Source organism: Phocoena phocoena, chromosome 1 (assembly GCF_963924675.1).
Source record: "Phocoena phocoena chromosome 1, mPhoPho1.1, whole genome shotgun sequence".
NCBI lineage: Eukaryota > Metazoa > Chordata > Mammalia > Artiodactyla > Phocoenidae > Phocoena > Phocoena phocoena.
This window is the reverse complement of record NC_089219.1, coordinates 133,528,443-133,547,162: the sequence shown is the minus strand read 5'-3', so window position 1 is coordinate 133,547,162 and position 18,720 is coordinate 133,528,443. Positions and strand designations below refer to the sequence as shown.

At 41.4% G+C, this 18,720-nt stretch overlaps 1 protein-coding gene across 1 annotated transcript in view; it reads right to left on the bottom strand.

Moving 5' to 3' along the window:
- BRINP2 (BMP/retinoic acid inducible neural specific 2) overlaps positions 1-18,720 on the bottom strand; it is a 52,140-nt gene that overhangs the window by 15,115 nt on the left and 18,305 nt on the right. The window contains exons 2-3 of the mRNA XM_065878032.1: positions 6,278-6,468; positions 4,955-5,163 (exon numbers count right to left, since the gene is read on the bottom strand). Of these exons, the coding sequence (XP_065734104.1) occupies positions 4,955-5,163; positions 6,278-6,468 (400 nt within the window). The remainder of the gene's footprint in view (positions 1-4,954; positions 5,164-6,277; positions 6,469-18,720) is intronic.

Below are 18,720 nucleotides of genomic sequence, written 5' to 3'. Positions count from 1 at the left end.
AACAAAGACTAGGAGGTAGATAGGACTGGCTTACATGGTATAAATGGGAAGTGAAGGGTTGAGGGGGGAAACAAGAGTTGAGAAGAGTGTAAAAGGAGCATTTGGAGCTGAAACTAAAAAGACAACAGGGACAGTAGGTCTTCAATTGCCTTCCCATTTTGTTGAGAAGAGGAATTATCCCTTTTCAAGGTCCGTTTGTGCTGTGGCTCACGTCCTCTATACATTTTCTAATTTGAACTTCCCAGAAATCCTTCACGTTAGAAATTATTCTGATCGTTCAACAATTTTAGAAGGAGCAAATGGGGGCTCAGAGAAGTTTGGTAACTTGATCAAAGCCTCGCCATGAGCTGTGGCAGAGCTCAGACTCGCGGGTTCTTTCCAGTGCCTCACACTGCCGCCCTGGATGGGAGGCGGTGGTTTGGGCTCTGTCCCATGTAGTCAGAAACCACTGAAGGATTTTAAGCAGGGGAATGATACGATATGACGATGTGCACTCATGCGAGCAGCATAGATCGTGAATCAGGGAGAAGAGATGAGAATGCTGATGGGAAGACCAGTTATGTGAGAACATCAGGTAAGCGTGATGAGGTTGTGAATTACAGGAATGGCCGTGGGCATGACGAGGAGGCAAAGGGTAAGCTGAAGAGAACATGCAAGGGAGTGATTATAGTGATGGACCAAGAGATCTAAGTTGGGCAAAAAGACAATAAGACCATGGAGGGATGAGAGAAAGTGAAAAATTGGTCAGGTCAAAGGATAGGAAGGGACATTAATGGGACCATAGAGTTACTGACCCAGGCCTACCTTTCACGAATGGATAAGACCAATTCTTCTCCAACCTTGACACAGTCCACTAGAGGACTGAAGGGTGAGAGGGCTTCCACAGAGTTCTGTCTTCTTGGTAAAACCCACTCTGTGCTACTACAGTTCTTTTTTCATCATTTTAAGCTGCCTAAGATACCAGCCTCCCAAATGTACCCTAGCCCATCTGAACTTCCATCTTCCTCCTCTCTCAGACTCTCACTCCAGACACTGGCCGTCCCCCAATCTGACCCCTTTTCTTCACTTAACCTCCATCATGCTCTCTGGATCTCATGATCACTCCTCAGCAAGAACATCTATAACCTCAATCTCTTCTCAAGAGTCCGCTTCACCTTTTCCTTCTAAGCACAACCTAGCAGCTCTGGAGGATGTGGTTTCCCCTGCAGTCCTCTCTAGCAGTGGCTGTCTGCCTTCCCACACCTCACACTGGCATGAAGTGAGCTGGGTCTTCCACTGTGATGTCCTGAACACTGGTCCTCCTTCCTCTCTAAACATGAGGACTATCACCCACTACTCCTCTGTGTTGCCATCTATTTTTGTCACTCCCCCTCCCTCATTGAGGATTTTCAGTGTTTAGCTTGCTCACCACCCTCTTTCTTACCACCACCCAGGTCTGTATCATTCCTGCTGACGTCAGCATCCATATAGGTGATTCTTTAATACCCAGCCTCCCAGTCCCCTGGCCTCCTCACCTCCTTATCTTGTCCTCTATCCAACCCCATCTTAGGCTCCCACGCCCATGGCCGTGCCCCAGAACCTGACCCTCTGTAATAGCAATATAGCAATATAGCATTACACACTTGTACCTCCTCTACTCTCTTCCCTGTAACAAGTCATCAAATCTACTTACTCCCAATCTTTTGACCTGGCCAACTTTTCACTTTCTATCATCCTATAATGGTCTCAGATCCCTTGATCCACCACTGTAATCACTCCTTTCTATATACTCTCAACTCCCTTGCCTATTTTTTCTTTCATCTTGTACACACACACACACACACACACACACACACACACACACACACATATCCCTTGGTTAAATCCAACTCTCCATCTCTCCCATGCCTGTCCGAACAAGACGTGCTGAATGTAGCTGATAAAACTCACAACGCCGCTGACAGGCCTCATGTTGTAATTATAACCATGAGTCTCAAATGAGTCCTTGGTGCCACCCAACAATCCAGTCCATTTATCTAGTCATCTAGTCAGTTGATGACCTTAACTCTGAATGACCATTTCATACATTCTTTTCTCAACAATTCCTTCTTTCATTTAGCCGTGGACTTTGCTTGTTTCATCAAGGAAATGGAATAAATCAGAAGAGAACATCCACATCGTCCCATTGCCACATGTGCCATCCCGCTGCATGTGTGAGCTGTGTGCTCTGTACAGCCTCTGCCTCCAAAGCATGAGGTGTTCATGGTCCTGTGTGAGACCTGCTGCTCCACTTGTACCTGGAATAGCAACCTCTCTCACCGCCTCGATTGCTTCTGCAATTATCTCCTGTCTCTCTGCACCATCACTTTCCCCCTCTCTACTGAGTCATTTTAATCAACATACCAATATGCTGGAATAGCTCCCATTTTAAAAACAAAAACACAAGCTCCCTTGATCCCCCATCAGTCTCCAGCTATCACATTTTTTCTATTAGCCTTTACAGCAAGACCTTTAAAGAACTGTCTCTACTATTCTGATTCCTCACTTTGTTCTCTCTTGAACCTTCTCCACTCAGCCTTTTATACCCTTCACGCCACTGAAGCTACTCCTATCTAGGTTACCAGTTACCTCCATGATGCCAAGCTGAAGGTCAGTTCTCAATCTGACTGCTCAACAGTTGCCTGCTCCTTCTTTTGTGAGTCACTTTCTTCACATGGCTTTGTGATCCAGCTTTGGTTCTCTTCATACCTTTATGCTCTGTCTCAGCCTCCTTTGTTGAATCCTCCTCGTTTGGCCCATTTCTGAAAACTGATGTGCTTCACAACTCAAAGCCCTGGGGCCACTTGATTAGCTGCATTCAGTCCTTGAGTGATCTCATCTCCTCCTTTCCCAAAGTTTTAAATACCAACTACACATGTGGATATATTTGTAAGCCAAACTTATATCTCCAATCATGACATTTCTCTTTAAATCCTGGTGTTGATAACCAACTGCCTCTTAGATATCTTTAGTTAGACATCTAATAGGAATGTCAAATACGACATGTCTAAAACTGAACCCTTGATTTATTTCTTTCAGATCTGCATCTCCCCCTAGTGTTATCCTCAGTTAATGAAATCACTGTTCATCAGGTTGCTCAGGCCAAAAATCTCACGGTTAATCTTGACTCCTTTCTTCCAATTTCTTAGCTAACGCTCAGTAGGCTCTACCATCAAAACCTGAACCTGTGAATTTCTCGCTACCTGTATAGCACCAGCTTTGTCCAAGCCACCACTGTTTCTCACCTTGACAGTGAGAAGGACTGCACTGGTCTCCAGGATCCCTCTTTCTCCTCTCTTCCCCGATCGGTAATACCCTCATGATCCAGGCCCTGCGACCACTGTAGCCTCATCTGCCACCTTACCTCTCTTTTGACTCCTTCCAGCTACACTACCGGTGCTCCTGGATCATACCAAGCACACTCCCACTTCAGGGCAGTTGCCCTCACTCCCCGCTCTGTCTAGAATGCACTCACTCAAGATATACATGTGACTCACTCCCTTGCTTCATTCAGACCTCTGTCTGGTCTTCCCTAAAGTAGTACCATGTCCCCATCACCCTCTAGCTCCTTCCCTGACTTCATGTCTTTATACCATTAAGCCCGCCTGACACTGTTCATGTATTTAATTATGTCTCCACCGCTAGAATTTCAGCTTTGCGAGGGCAGGGACTTCGTATGTTTTGTTCACTCTTGGATTCTCAGTATCCAGAACAGTCCCTGACACATACAGGTGTTCAGTAAGGTTGGGATTGGCACACTACTATATGTAAAACAAATAATCAACGAGGACCTACTGTATAGCACAGGGAACTATACTCAGTACTCTGTAATAAACTGTATGGGAAAAGAATCTGAAAAGGAATAGGTATGTGAATATGTATAACTTTGCTGCAGTCCTGAAACTACCACAATGTTGTGAATCAACTATACTCCAATATAAAATAAAATAAAAAATTTTAAATACTTATTGAACAAATGAGTGAAAGAATGATAAAACTTCCTTGTGAGTCTTGGATGGGATGAAAGCAGGATGTAAGACAAGACTGAGCTCTCCTCAGCGCCCTAACTTTATAGTTAGAAGTAGAATATCCAGTGTTCTCAAGTATCTTCACTAGTCTTCCCTCAAACAACATGAACTGTCCTAGAAATCTTCTAGTTGTCAGTAGAGAACATGGGATGAAAGTTATAGTTATTCAAGTTACAGTAACTCTTGAGCTTTTTCAAACATACACGAAATCATATCACCCCTCTGCTTGTCTTCTACTGCACTTTCTCACAGCCATGTGACCTGGCTCCAGCCTACCTCTGAATTCCATCTTGTACCAGCATCTTTCTTGTTCATCTCACTGCAGTCACAGCAGTCTTCTCTGTGTTTCACCAAGGCACCACGCTGGTTCCTGCCTCAGGGCCTTAGCACTTACTGTTCCCCCTGCCTGAACACCCTTCCCTCGGATCTACACACAGCTGACTTCTAAGGACTCAGCTCTCAGCCTCGAAGTCTAAACCCAAAGTGCCCTCCCTCGACCAATCTGGCTAATACTCACTGTTCCCCTCTCTCAGCTCAGGAAATCTGTACCTACGACTCGGTCTTTTCCTTATATCATTATCTGGAATTACTGGGCTGATTTTTTTACTTGTTTATTATCTTCATCCCCCACCAGAATGTAACCTCTGGAGAGCAGAGCCCTTGTCTACCTTTCACCACAGTCCCTCGGCTGGAGCCTGCCTTAGGGTAGAAGCCACGTGACTATTTGCCGCAGAAGGAAGACACAGACCATGTTTTAGGGCTGGTTTAGGGTTGTGCCCACATCAGAAAGCTGCTTTCCCACTTCCATCAGTCAGGCCTGGCTCACTTGGAGCCAGTTAACACCCAGGCCTCCCTCTGCTTTCTCTGCCTGTCTGCCCTCCCTCCCCCAGGACCTCTCAGGCCCTTACCTTGATGGCCCCTGTGGCTATCTGGATATGGTGCAGCCGTCGCAGGGTGCTCTCTCTGTCGATGAAGTAGGAGGCTGCCAGCTGGTGCAGGATCTCCAGGGACACAGCAGAGCTGTTCCCACCGCCCCCGACTATAGGGGCAATTCCTGCCACCTCTGACTTTCGGCTCAGTTTCCGCTTGTCCACAAAAATGGTCAGGGACTCTTCTCCTACAGCAAACAACATGAGTGCACCGGTGAGGCCTTCAGCTCCCTAATCCCCTACCAATAAGAATGTGAAAACCTTCGCCAGGGGAGACCGAGCTAAGAGGGAGCCCACGGCCCCTGCTGACTGCTGACGGACTCTTCTCATCCCTACCACGTTCAGAACAATGTCATCAGGCTGCGACACAGGATAAGGGCCCCACTGCCTGGGAGGCCCTTCGCCTCCTCCCTACTTCTGTAATCTCCCAAAGCTCATCCCCCGCCCCTCCAGCTTATCCAGTTAACATCCTCTATTGATCTCTGTCTCAGGCAATCTACCTCCATGGGGAAGATAAAATTCTCCGTCTCAAGTTGTTGATAAGAAGTCACCGTGGCTATTTCTGCTCCCTATCAAAGGGCAAAAGCCTTGAAGCTCAACCTCCCTTTTCCCCATCAAACACTCAGCGCCTACCACATGCCGGCAGCTGGCCTGAACCCTTGGAGAGTTCCTTTTGTCCATCAGACAGTGAGCTAAATGTTATAATAAATCCTGCTTTCTCCTTGCCAGGGCAGAGAGAATGCTGCCTATTCCCAGCTCTCAATTCTGCGCTGGGTCCTAGCCATAGGTTGCGCCATCCCCTAGCCATAGGTCCCCTTCCACCTTTGCCTCCATCCAGCCCAAAGTCATTCTAATTGGTTTGGCTGGTTACCAATCTCTATAGAGTGGAAGCAGAGAGGTCAGGGACTCAGTGGACATTTACTTCTTTGCCTATGGGTCTCACTATTGTAGCCACAGCCAATATTAAGATATGGAGAAACCTCGGGGTTAGATGGCTCAGTCAAAAGAAAAGTGGGAGCACCCACTTCTGGCAAGTGCTTAGTAGGAGTCTGTCTGTCCCCCAACCTCCTTACCCCACATCCCGTCCCCAGGAGGATGCTTATAAGCAATGTTCTGGGGTGAATTTGGATGTCAAGAGATTACACTGTTGACAAATGCACCAGAAAGAAAACGTTTCCCGGTCAATAACAGGCCAGGAAGAATAAAAGACCCAGGAAGAGTACTGAAGCTATAGTCAATGGGTCTTAAAGCTATTTTCGATGAGCTGGCAACCAGTGAGTGTAGGATCGTGGTATTGCTTACCTCCAAGGGTGGCAGAAAGTAAGAAGTGAGTGCCGTACTTTTTGATCAGGTTTTCGGTGACCTGTTGCAGGTTGGGTCTCCTTCCGAGGAGGCGGATGTTCCGGATAAACTCTGGGGCAAGAGGCAATGGCAAACTAAAGAAGTCCTTCCTTTCTAGAGCCAGGCTGTTCACTTTCCAACGTGCAAACTCCCTGGAGGAAAAGTCGAGGGACAAGGAAAAGCTCACTGTATTTTGGAACAAGAGGCATAAAATCGGAAGCAGGTAATGTTCTTCCTCCACTTGCACCCCCTCATCTCCTGTCAGCATACATCTCTGCAGATGGAGGGACCACTGCCTGAAAGAGGCCCTCTGGTCTCTGATTCCCAGTTGGTAAGAAAGCCCTACCTCAGCTGATCTCCATCAGTACATGCTCCCATTGGAGAGTGGCTTATTCACCTGAAGGCAGTCATGGTAGTAGTGTAATGGGGAAAAACAAACAATGAAAATATTGGAAGTGGTTTGCTGGAATAAGATCTAGTCACAACTGCAACTCAGTGGATGAGTCACCTCATGGCCTCTGTTACCCATTTTGAAAGTCAGGAGGTGGGTTTAGAACAACAGCTCTCAAACTTTTTGGTCTCAGGACCCGATCACACTCTTAAAAATGATCAAGTCCCTGTATTTAGGTGGCTTATATCTAATGATAATTACCCCTTCAGAAATTAAAACTGAGAAAATTTAAATTTAGTTATCTATTATTTCATTTAAAGATAACAGAAATAAATCCATCATATATAACATAAATAACATATTTGTGTGACAGTCACTGTATGTTCTGGAACAAAACAGATTTAGTAAGAAGAATGGCATTGCTTTGCCTTTTGGCAAATCTCTCGAGTTTCTGGCTTAGCAGAAGAGAGCTGCATTCTCATATTTTCTTCTAAGTTCAATCTGTTGTGATAATTGTGGATATTCTTCTTTGGTACCACATGAAACTCAACAAATGTACTTTCTTAAAGGTTAATTACAGTGTGGAACCTGAAACCGTATCAATAAGCTTTTCATACTCAGTTACATTAAAATCCAGCGTTCTATATTGTACTTTGAATGGATCTTTTTACTCTTTATGATTTTGTAACATCATGTACTGGTCATCCATCTGGAAAATATGGGACCACTGAGTTATTCAGATCTTCCACATTTTGACACTTTTTATTATATAATATCAAAACATCATATTTGTTAATATCACCACAAATCTCAAGAAAAAAGTCTTTAAATATTGGAAAGCTGTCAAGCTCATGATGACAAATACAAGTTTTCCAAAATTTCAATTTTCATTTGAAAGCTTAAATTTTATCATTAGTAACAAATACTGTCAGTTACTTTCCTCGAAGAGGCAGGCTTGCTTCATTCTTTTTTTTTTTTTTTTTTTTGAGAAAATGTCTGCCAAACACTGAAATCTGAATAACCATAGATTGTTGGTTGTTCTTTCAAGAAAAATTCAGTCCCATGAAAAAAGTGGCTAGTTCAACTCACAACTCAATCACAAATGTATTTTTCTCTGAGACCATATCATTCTTCAGTAACCTCAAACATGCTTTATATGTACTTTTCATCTCATCTTACAGAATATTAAAAAAGACATGTACTCATGGGTCAAGATCCAATTAAAATTAATACATTTTACTGCTTCAAGGACATTCATCAAGTTAAGCATGCATGTATGTGTGTGTATGTTTAGGTATGTAATGATGAATACATGACTACTAGTGTCATTTGGTGAGACTGCCCTTATTTAAGTTAAGATGCCAGCAGTTTCATTCACCATTGCTTTTGCACCTTTATTGCAAATGTCAGCATGGACATCCTGAAAGGAACTAAGAGGATGTACATTTTGAGAAGCTCTATTCTAGAAGATGGCAAAGTTCCTTTCTAGTTCCATCTGGAATTTTAATCTTCATGCTTTACTCCTCGCTGAAATATCTGTATTTTAAAGGATGAGATTTAAATGATCATATCCACTAGTAAAAAAGGGGTTTTCCATTGCCTCCCAAATTATACTAGTAAGGATCAGCTCCACTGCCTTAGAAAACCACAAAACGTAGTCTTCTCAACTTTCTCACCCATCCCAACTCTGCTCTTCATGACAGGGCTAAACCTTGCTCTAAACTTCCCCCCAAATCCATGAAGTACAAATGACAAGTCCACAGAAAAAAATTAAATAATTCAAAATAAATAAATAAAAAATCAATGCCCATTTGAGGCTATAGAACTCCCCTATCTAATTCTAGAACCTAAGAGAGTGGGGGCATGTGCCAAACATTACCAGGGAAACAAAGGAAAAGGGATAACTGATAATTCAGGGTTCTGACAAAGCCTTTTAAAATTCCCACTGTGTGGCTTTATTTATCTAAGCAGGTAAGTTCATAATAATACATTATCTTTTATTTCCTTTGTGGAGGAAATGCTAAACTTTAAAGTACAGGGTAATTGTCAAAATATTTTCTATCCCAAATCCCACTGCAGCATAAAGAACAGTTGCTTGAACTCACTTCTTATTGGCTGGAATGGCCAATCAAAGACATAGAGCAGCTTATTAAACAAACAAACAACAACAACAAAAAAACCCCCACAAGATCCAACCATGTTCTGCAAACAAGACTCACTTCAGCTTTAGGAACACATACACTGAAAGTGAAGGGATTATCCCATGCAAATGGAAATCAAAAGAAAGCTGGGGTAGCTTATTTCAGATAAATAGATGTAAAGCCAAAGATCATTATATAATGATTAAGGGATCAATTCATCAAGAAAATATAACATTTATAAATATTTATGCACCCAACATAGGAGCACTGAAATATGTAAAGCAAATATTAACAGATCTGAAGGGAGAAACAGACAGTGATACAATAATTGAAGGCAACTTCAATACCCCACTTTCAACAACGGATAGATCATCCAGACAGAAATCAGCAAAGAAACATTAGACTTAAACTATATGTTAGACGAGATGGACATAATAGATATTTATAGAACATCCCATCCAGCAGCAGAATACACTTCTCAAAGGCACATGGAACATTCTCCAGGATAGATCATATGTTAGACCACAAAACAAATCTTAGTAAATTTAAGAAGACTAAAATCATATCACACATCTTTTCTGACCACAATGGTATGAAACTAGAAATCAATTACAAGAAGAAAACGGGAAAATTCACAAATACATGGAGATTAAACAACATGCTCCTGAACAACCAATGGGTCAAAGGAGATATCAAAAAATATTTAGAGACAAATGAAAATGGAAACACAAATACAAAAACCTGTGGGATGTAGTAAAAGCAGTTCTAAGGGGGAAGATTATAGCTATAAATGCCTACATTAAGAAAAAATAAAGATCTTAAATAAACAACCTAACTTTACACCTCAAGGAACTAGAAAAGAAGAACAAGCTAAGCCCAAAGTTAGTAGCAGGAAGAAAATAACAAAGATCAGAATGAAAATAAATGACATAGACACTAAAAAGACAATAGAAAAGACCAATGGAACGAAAGGCTGTTTTTTGAAAGGTTTAAAAAAAAAAGAAAGGCAAATTGTTAGTTATACTAACCAAGAAAAAAAGGAAAGAAGACTCAAATAAAATTAGAAATGAAAGAAGAGACATTACAACTGATATCACACAAAGGATCATAAGAGACTACTATGAACAATTATACACAAAATTGGACAACCTAGAGAGAATGGATACATTTCTAGAAACATATACATATAAAACCTACCAAGACTGAATCATGAAGAAACAGAAAATCTTAACAGTCTAATTACTAGTAAAGAGATTGAATTAATCATCAAAAACCTCCCAACAAACAAAAGTCCAGGATCAGATGGCTTCAATGGCAAATTCTACCAAACATTTAAAGAAGAATTAATACCAATCTTTCTCAAACTCTTCCAAAAAATAGAAGAGGAGGGAAACTTTCATACTCATTTTATGAAGCCACCCATACCTTTATACCAAAACCAGACAAGGACATTGTAAGAAAATAAGATTACAGGCCAATATCCCTGATAAACATAGATGCAAAAATCCTCAACAAAATATTAGCAAACTGAATTCAACAGTACAATAAAAGGATTATACACCTTGATCAAGTGGGATTTATTCCAGGGATGCAAGGATGGCTCAACATCAAATCAATCAACGTGATACACCACACTAACAAAACAAAGGATAAAAATCATATGATCATCTCAATAGATGTAGAAAAAGCATTTGACAAAATTCAATATCCATTTATGATAAAAACTCTCAAGAAAGTGGGTATACAGTGAACATAGCTCAACATAATAAAGGCCATAAGTGACAAGTCCACAGATACTATCATACTTAATGGGGAAAAGCTGAAAGCTTTTTCTCTAAGATCAGGAATAAGACAACATTGCCCATTAGCACCATTTTTATCCAATATAGTACTGGAAATACTAGCCAGAGCAATTAGGCAAGAAATAAAAGTCATCCAAATAGGAAAGGAATAAGTAAAATTGTCCCTATCTGCAGGTGGCATAATATTATATATAGAAAACCCTAAAGACTCCACCAAAAACTATTAGAACTAATAAACAAATTCAGTAAAGATGAAGGATACAAAATAAATATACAAAAATCTGTTGCATTTCTATAAACTAATAGTGAAATATCAGAAAGAGAAATTAAGGAAACAATCCCATTTACAACTGCATCAAAAAGAATAAAATACCTAGGAATACATTTAACCAAGGAGGTGAAAGACTTGTACACTGAAAACTGTAAGTCACTGATGAAAGAAATTAAAAAGACACAAATAAATGGAAAAATATTCCATGCTCATGGACTGGAAAAATTAGTATTGTTAAAATGTCCATATGACCCAAAGCAACCTACAGATTCATTGCAATCCCTAGAAAGATTCCAATGGCATTTCTTACAAAATAGAAAAAACAATCCTAAAATTAGTATGGAACCACAAAATACTATAAATAGCCACAGCAATCCTGAGAAAGAAGAACAAAGCTGGAAGTATCATACTTCTTGCTTCAAATTATACTACAAAGCTATAGTAATCCAAACAGTATAATACTGACATAAAACAGACACATTGGTCAAAGGAACAAAAGAGCCCAGAAATAAACCCACATATATGGTCAATTATTTTATGACAAAGAAGCCAATAATATTCAATGGGGAATGGACAGTCTCCTTTGACATAACTGGAATGATAATGGGAAAACTGGATAACCACATGCTAAAGAATTTAACAGGACACCTATCTCATATCATACAAAAAAATCAACTCAAAATGGATTAAAGACTTGAACTTAAGACCTGATACTATAAATCTTCTAGAAGAAAACATAGGCAGTAAGCTCCTTGACATGAATCTTGGTGATGGTGTTTGTTTCTGGCACCAAACCCACTCTCCCTGGTTTGTTGTAGGCCACACCTAGACTTCATTAAGTAACAAAGAATTTCTGTCGTATCACTTAGTTTGTTAGGGGGTTGGCAGGTATTCTTCCATTTTCCACAGTTTCTTACAATGGTGATAGCTCCTCACTGAAAGGAAAGGCCACTTTACCAAAGAGGTGAATCCCACTTTAATTAAATCTAATAAATAAAAACTGGTTCTCACATTGCTTGCTCAGTGCACTTCATTCAGGACTGCTGAACAGTATCTCCTACGAGAAGCTTTTTCCCTGACCATCCCATCCAAAAGAGCACACCTACCTCTGCTTCCCCATGCCCCGCTTTACATATCTTTTTAGCACTTATACTACCTGACATATATTTTTAATTCTCTTTCTCTTCCATTAGAACATAAACACTATGAGGTCAGGACTGATTCTTTCTGTCTTATTCAACAGCAACAGAACAATGCTAGATGTTGTAAAACAGAACAATAGTAGATATTCAATAGATTTTTGTTGAATGATTGAGTCTCTCATTTATTTTATTTATATAAAATAAACAACCAGGCTTCCCTGGTGGCGCAGTGGTTGAGAGTCCACCTGCCTATGCAGGGGACACGGGTTTGTGCCCCGGTCCGGGAGGATCCCACATGCCACGGAGCAGCTGGGCCCGTGAGACATGGCCGCTGAGCCTGCGCGTTCGGAGCCTGTGCTCCGCAACGGGAGAGGCCACAACAGTGAGAGGCCCGCGTAGCACACACACAAAAATAAATAAATAAAATAAACAACCATTATTTCATGTCACAGCTCTCCAAATCATTTAGTTGTTTGCAAATTACTGAAACTAGATAAAAAAAAGTTAGTGATGAGAATACATAGAAGCAACAACCAAGTAGTGATTGATGTGAAATAAAAGTAGAGCATTCTAAGTGTGTATACATATCAATGAGAAAATTAGATTTGATTTATAAAAATGTAACTTATGGGCATATTTTGTGCATTTTTTATATATAAATCAAGGCACTGAAGGTATTTTCTTATGCTTTGGTAAACTGAGTCTGAATCCCCTTCCACTGTCTTCAGTGGACACGGACAACTTCCAATGACAGTCCACATGCTGAAGTCTGCGAGTATGGAGCGCCCATTCAGACTCTGCTGTGATTTACACCCAGTGTTAAACATCAACAGCTCCAATCCCCTATACTAGGTCTAACAACAATTTCTGCCATACTCATGGTGTTAAAGAGCCCAAAGAGGCAACAATCTTGGAGTCCTGTACTTTTCCTTAGTCTTCATCTTCCTTTGTCCAACATCAGACTTGACATATTTGACTGTATCACATATTTTATCCAAACCAAACAAAAGTTTTGAGTGTATCTTACTCAAGTGAATGAATATACTCAGAAAACTAAATATTTTGCCTAATGTCACAAAATTACCAAGAGGGAAATTTGGGCTATTAGAATTAGAAGAAACATTTGAATACTATTTGCCAACCTCTTTCATGTTATCCTGTACATTGAAAATTCTCTGTATGTGATGCACTGGGATCAATGAATGAGGCTTCTCAGGCCTGAGGAGACAAGCACAGGGAGTCCTGCTACCCCAGACCCTGCCCAATCACCCCAAGGGCTGAGGGAATCAATATATGGACACCCCTATAATCCATCTGTAGCACCACCACATGCCAGCATGCAGAGCAGGTGAGAACATCTGTTCCATTCCTCTTACATTATAAGAAAATCAGGAAACAAAGAGGGAAGTGGTTTGTCTAAAACAATATAACCATTTGGCACTAGAACCAGAACAAAATCTAGTGTCCTAACCCTATCCCAGTGCTATTAACAACAACTATGATGATGGTGACAATAGTAACAATGAGACCCGGAGAAGTTAAGAAAATAACTTGCAAAAAGTCACACAGTAAGTGGCCGAGCTATGACCAAAACCCAGGTCAATACCATATTGCTGTTTCTATAACACTATTTTCCTTTTTGTATATTCGATTAAGTGTATTTTATTTCATTCTAATGCTTTTTAAGAGTTTACTATCTTTCAACAAAGATATTTTCATTACCCAGAACACTTAATTCCTTTAATTATCTACACAAAACAGGAATGTACTGTATATCCAAAATGTAGTGCAACATATACACCAAAGCAAAACCTTTTTTGGATGAAGGTAGTTTCAATATACCCATTTGCAGGAGGAGAAATTAAGACCTAGAAAAAAAATCAACTCCATACACCGGGTACCATGCAAGGAATCAGAGATAAAGGCCTGATTCCAGCTCCTATGGCTGCTCTGAAAATCATAACACAGAATAACAAATGACTTAGAAAATGAATGATACTGTCTTAGGAAGGTTTTTATGAGCCAGTAATAAAAAGTAATGGTTAACATTTAATGAATTCTTAGCATGTGCCAGGCATTCCAAGTATCTTGCAAATATTAACCAATATAATATTCAAAACACCCCTATGAGAGGTAAAATATAATTATCCTCATTTTACAGACAAGGAAATCGAGGCACAAATAATTTGCCGAGTAGGTAACACCTGGTAGGTGGCAGAGTCAGGACTGAAACACAGGCTGTCTGGTCCCAGGATCCACAGTATTTACCAACGTGTTATACCACCTCCCCCGTGAAAGTCAAAGGGGCAATCACGAGTTTGTGAGTGGAAGAGAGAGTGAGTGTGTGTGTGTGTGTGTGTGTGTGTGTGTGTGTGTAAGTGAGGGGGTAGGAGAATTTCAGTGGAGAAATACACCCTCCCAAAACAAATAAACAAACCTCGCTTCCACAAACTGGTGGGGTGTCGACTCAGAATTAGGCATAAGGCCTCAGCTGGCTGCAGGAAGGTTCAGGCTCTGAGGGCACCCAGTGGTTTTCTCTTCTACTTCACTCCGTTTCCTGCCTGCCCTTTGGGGCCCTTCACTGAATCAAAATAATGGAGGAAACATCTGTGAATGGAGTTTGAGCCAGAGTGGTAAAAAAAAAAAAAAAAAAAATGCTTAGAGAACTTATTAACCTGGTTCTTTCCAGCAACTGAAAACCTCAGAAGGCAATACTGGAAGGCAGCCTGAGCTATTCAAATAATAAATGTTCATTTCCAATTTTTCATTTAGTAGTTTTTTTTTCCATAATAAAATAATCAAGGCTCTTTTTTCCCCTAGGAAAAGGATGTTTTCTATATAACAATTATATTAACACATGCTACTTCAATTAAGCCATCATCTTTGTTTCAATTAAGACTTCAAGTAAATTTTCATTTCAATTTAGCCATTTCTCCTAAAATCTTCTCCCACTGTGTTTGTTTCACAGTCAACAGTATGAGAAAGCAAACATTTTAAGCACTAGGGAAGGCCATATGGAAAGGGCCCTTAAAGCAACAGAGGTGACTACATAAAGAGCTCACAGGTTAAACCAAGGGTGACCAGAGCTCTCCAATGTGGACTCTGCCTGCCGTTAACTGAAGCACTTCAAAACGTTGCTTCAGTTAAGGGCTACAATTAACAGAAGTTTAGGACACTTTCTATTGCATTTTAGATTAGCCTAGAGTGAATCGCAAATATTTTTGTCAAAGGATTAACATACCCACAAAATTATTAATAATCAAAACAAAGTTTAGGAAAGGTACAATCCCGATTGGAGGGTAAAATCCAGTGTGTTATTAGGAGCGAGCGTACACACCGACACCGAGAATATTGTATGCATAACAAAAAATCTCTATCTGCATTCTGAAGTGATCGTGGTTATCTCTGTCCCAGACTGCTAAACACTAAACAGTCCGGTTGCCAATACAGGATGCTTCTGGTTGCACATGAGTTTAGGGATTTTCCGGAATCCAAAGGGGCCTGTGACAGGAAGGCGGAACCAAGCCCCAATGCCAAGCCTCAGGCAACGGGAGCTTCAGCAGGGCTTGGGGGCCAGGCCAGCTCTGGATCTGAAGCAAAAGGGTCTCCGATTAGAATACTAAATGGCCACAAGGTGTTCCCAATTTGAAAGATGTAAATGAAAAGGAATGCCTCCACGTAGCAACTACTGACTCTAAGGTCACCAAACCCCCTGCAGCAGTGTGTTCCTCCACCATACACGAGGTCAACAAAAACTGCCACTGAGAGTCCCTCCGGCAGAGTCCTGTGCTCTCAGCCAAGAAAGACAGAAAGAGCACAGCCGGGGGCTTCCATCCAGGTGCGGTTTCCGGCAGCCACTGCTGAAGAACCAATTTTCGGGCTTGTAAACTGAGAACATTGACCCAGCCCCCTTGAAGAGTCATGACCCATGAAGCTTCCCTCCCTATGAAACCTTAAGGAGGAGAGTATTTCTTTAAAAATCCATAGTTTAATCAGAAATAGAATTACAGATGTAGAAAACAAACTTATGGTTACCAAGGGGCAGTGGGGAGAGGGATAAACTGGAAGATTGGAATTGACACATACACACCACTATATATATAATAGGTAACTAATAAGGACCTACTGTATAGCACAGGGAGCTCTACTCAGTACTCTGTAATGGCCTATATGGGCAAAGAATCTAAAAGAGAGTGAATATATGTATATGTATAACTGATTCACTTTGCCGTACACCTGAAACTAACATATAACATTATGAATCAACTGTACTCCGTTAAAAATTTTTAAAAATTAAAAAAATAAAAATCCATAGTTAAAAAACAAAACTATACCTCAGTGAGGCTGAAACCTAGTAGTAATGAACACTGCAACCTACAGTATGGGTAGTTGCACTGAGACCTTGTGCTTACAGCCAGATTATTTTTACCAACTTTCCAATAGACACGTCTTTCCCTCTCTGTGTGGGAAGCACATTTCGGCCCATTTCCGAGACCACCAATATGGTTGCCATTTGGAAAAATCACATTTCCTGTATCCTGAGTATGCAGCTTGACCCACCGCGCTCCACTGTGGCACCCCTGCAGGTCTGCACCATCCTGTCCCAGTGTCGGCGTGCCCCTGAGTGCTCAGAGCTCATTTGTTCCCCTTGAGTTAGAATCCAGCCTGGTTTACCAGGGAAGGATTCAGTGCTGTCTCCAGCAGAGAAAACCAGTCATCACCTGCTCACTCAGGCAGCTGTTCTAGAAGAGGTTCTGGTACTACCTGAGAGGCTGGGGAGAAGTCTTAAGGCCACCACTGAGCCCAGGATGCCCAGCTCCAGGCCCCACTTTAAACACAATGGCAGAAGGAGTGGACTGTTGTGGTCGGGAATGTTGCCCTTCTCTAGTCTTCTGATGTACTTCCAACAACCTGTGTTTTGGAGGTACCCACCTCCAACCTTTAGTGCTGAAAGGGACTGAGCTACCATCCTCTAAAAGGTTGTTTTGATATGAACCATACTTGTAAGAAAAAAAAAATGATTTTCCTTGAAAAATGAAGGGAGACACAGGACAGGTCATTAAGTAAAATATTTAAGAACTTTGGAGCCAAAAAGATGGATTGGCCTTAGGCCAAGGACAAAAATAGGTTTCTTGTCATTTTTACTGTGACTTGACTTTGTCTATGTAAACTGTCAACCAATGACCACTGGCAAATTTCTCCCATACCAACCAGTACTAGATAAATACAAATGTCTTTGTTCTCAGAGCCCACCTTTCTCCTGGAGAGTTATTTTTTCCCAACTAGCTTCACTCGCCAATTTTTTTTTTTTTTTTTTTTTTTTTTTTTTTTTTTTTTTTTTTATGCGTTACGCGGGCCTCTCACTGTTGTGGCCTCTCCCGTTGCGGAGGACAGGCTCCGGACGCGCAGGCTCAGCGGCCATGGCTCACGGGCCCAGCCGCTCCGCGGCATGTGGGATCTTCCCAGACCGGGGCACGAACCCGTGTCCCCTGCATCGGCAGGCGGACTCTCAACCACTGCGCCACCAGGGAAGCCCTCACTCGCCAATTTGATGCAGGAGTCTCAATAAACACTAAGACTTGGACTGCTGATTTCCCTAAAGAGTTCTAGGAAAGGCACCTTGTCTTTCTTCATCTTTCTAACAATATACCTTGCATCCAGGGCTAGTACTCTCTTCATAGAACTCCATCCACCAAGCTAAGACAGTACCATGTTTTCCTTTTTTTTTTTTTTTTTGTTGCGGTACGCGGGCCTCTCACTGTTGTGGCCTCTCCCGTTGCGGAGCACAGGCTCCGGACGCGCAGGCTCAGCGGCCATGTCTCACGGGCCCAGCCGCTCCGCGGCATGTGGAATCTTCCCGGACCGGGGCACGAACCAGTGTCCCCTGCATCGGCAGGCGGACTCTCAGCCACTGCGCCATCAGGGAAGCCCATAGGGCTCATATTTGCCTTAGAAAATTCACATGAAGGAGAATAGCCAAAGCCAACATATACATTGAGGGATGCCAGTTGTTTACCTCAGTGACACAGCTAAGATGGTTTCATGTTCTTGAGCTGGAAATTTTAGAGCTGAAGGATATATCATGCTTTGGCTCCTGTACAGAAGGCAGTATTTCTGGATACAGCACATCATCAGGAGATTTCCATCTCAACCAGAGATTACTATAATGTACTTGCCTATTAGAGTCTTTACTGCTATAATGAATAAGACATGATTAACCTGAACTGTAAAAAGAAGTTATAATAAAACCATAATCTCTTATATCGGTGTAAAGCTTTCCTTTAGTTTTTAAAAAAATAATTGCACACAATTCTTACACAAGCTCAACAATTTTATCAATGCAAGGGCCTCAAGAAAGAGGAAGTGGAGTCATTACTACTCAACTAAGAACCTTCTAGAAGTTAACAAATGATGAGACGGAGAAACTGAAAAAAGGGACCAAGTCTCAGCTGATCAGTGGTAGAGTTTGATGAGAACCCACACCACGCCACAAATGATTTTCTGTCTTTGTCTATGACCTGTGCTCAAGTTCAAAGGCCACTGTACACCTTTGTCATACTTCCCTGGAAATTCTTTTGCCTCGTTTACCACTGTGGCTGGGAGAAATCCCCAGGCAGAAAGGCTTTGATCCAGGAGCATTTGGGTAAAAATATCTCA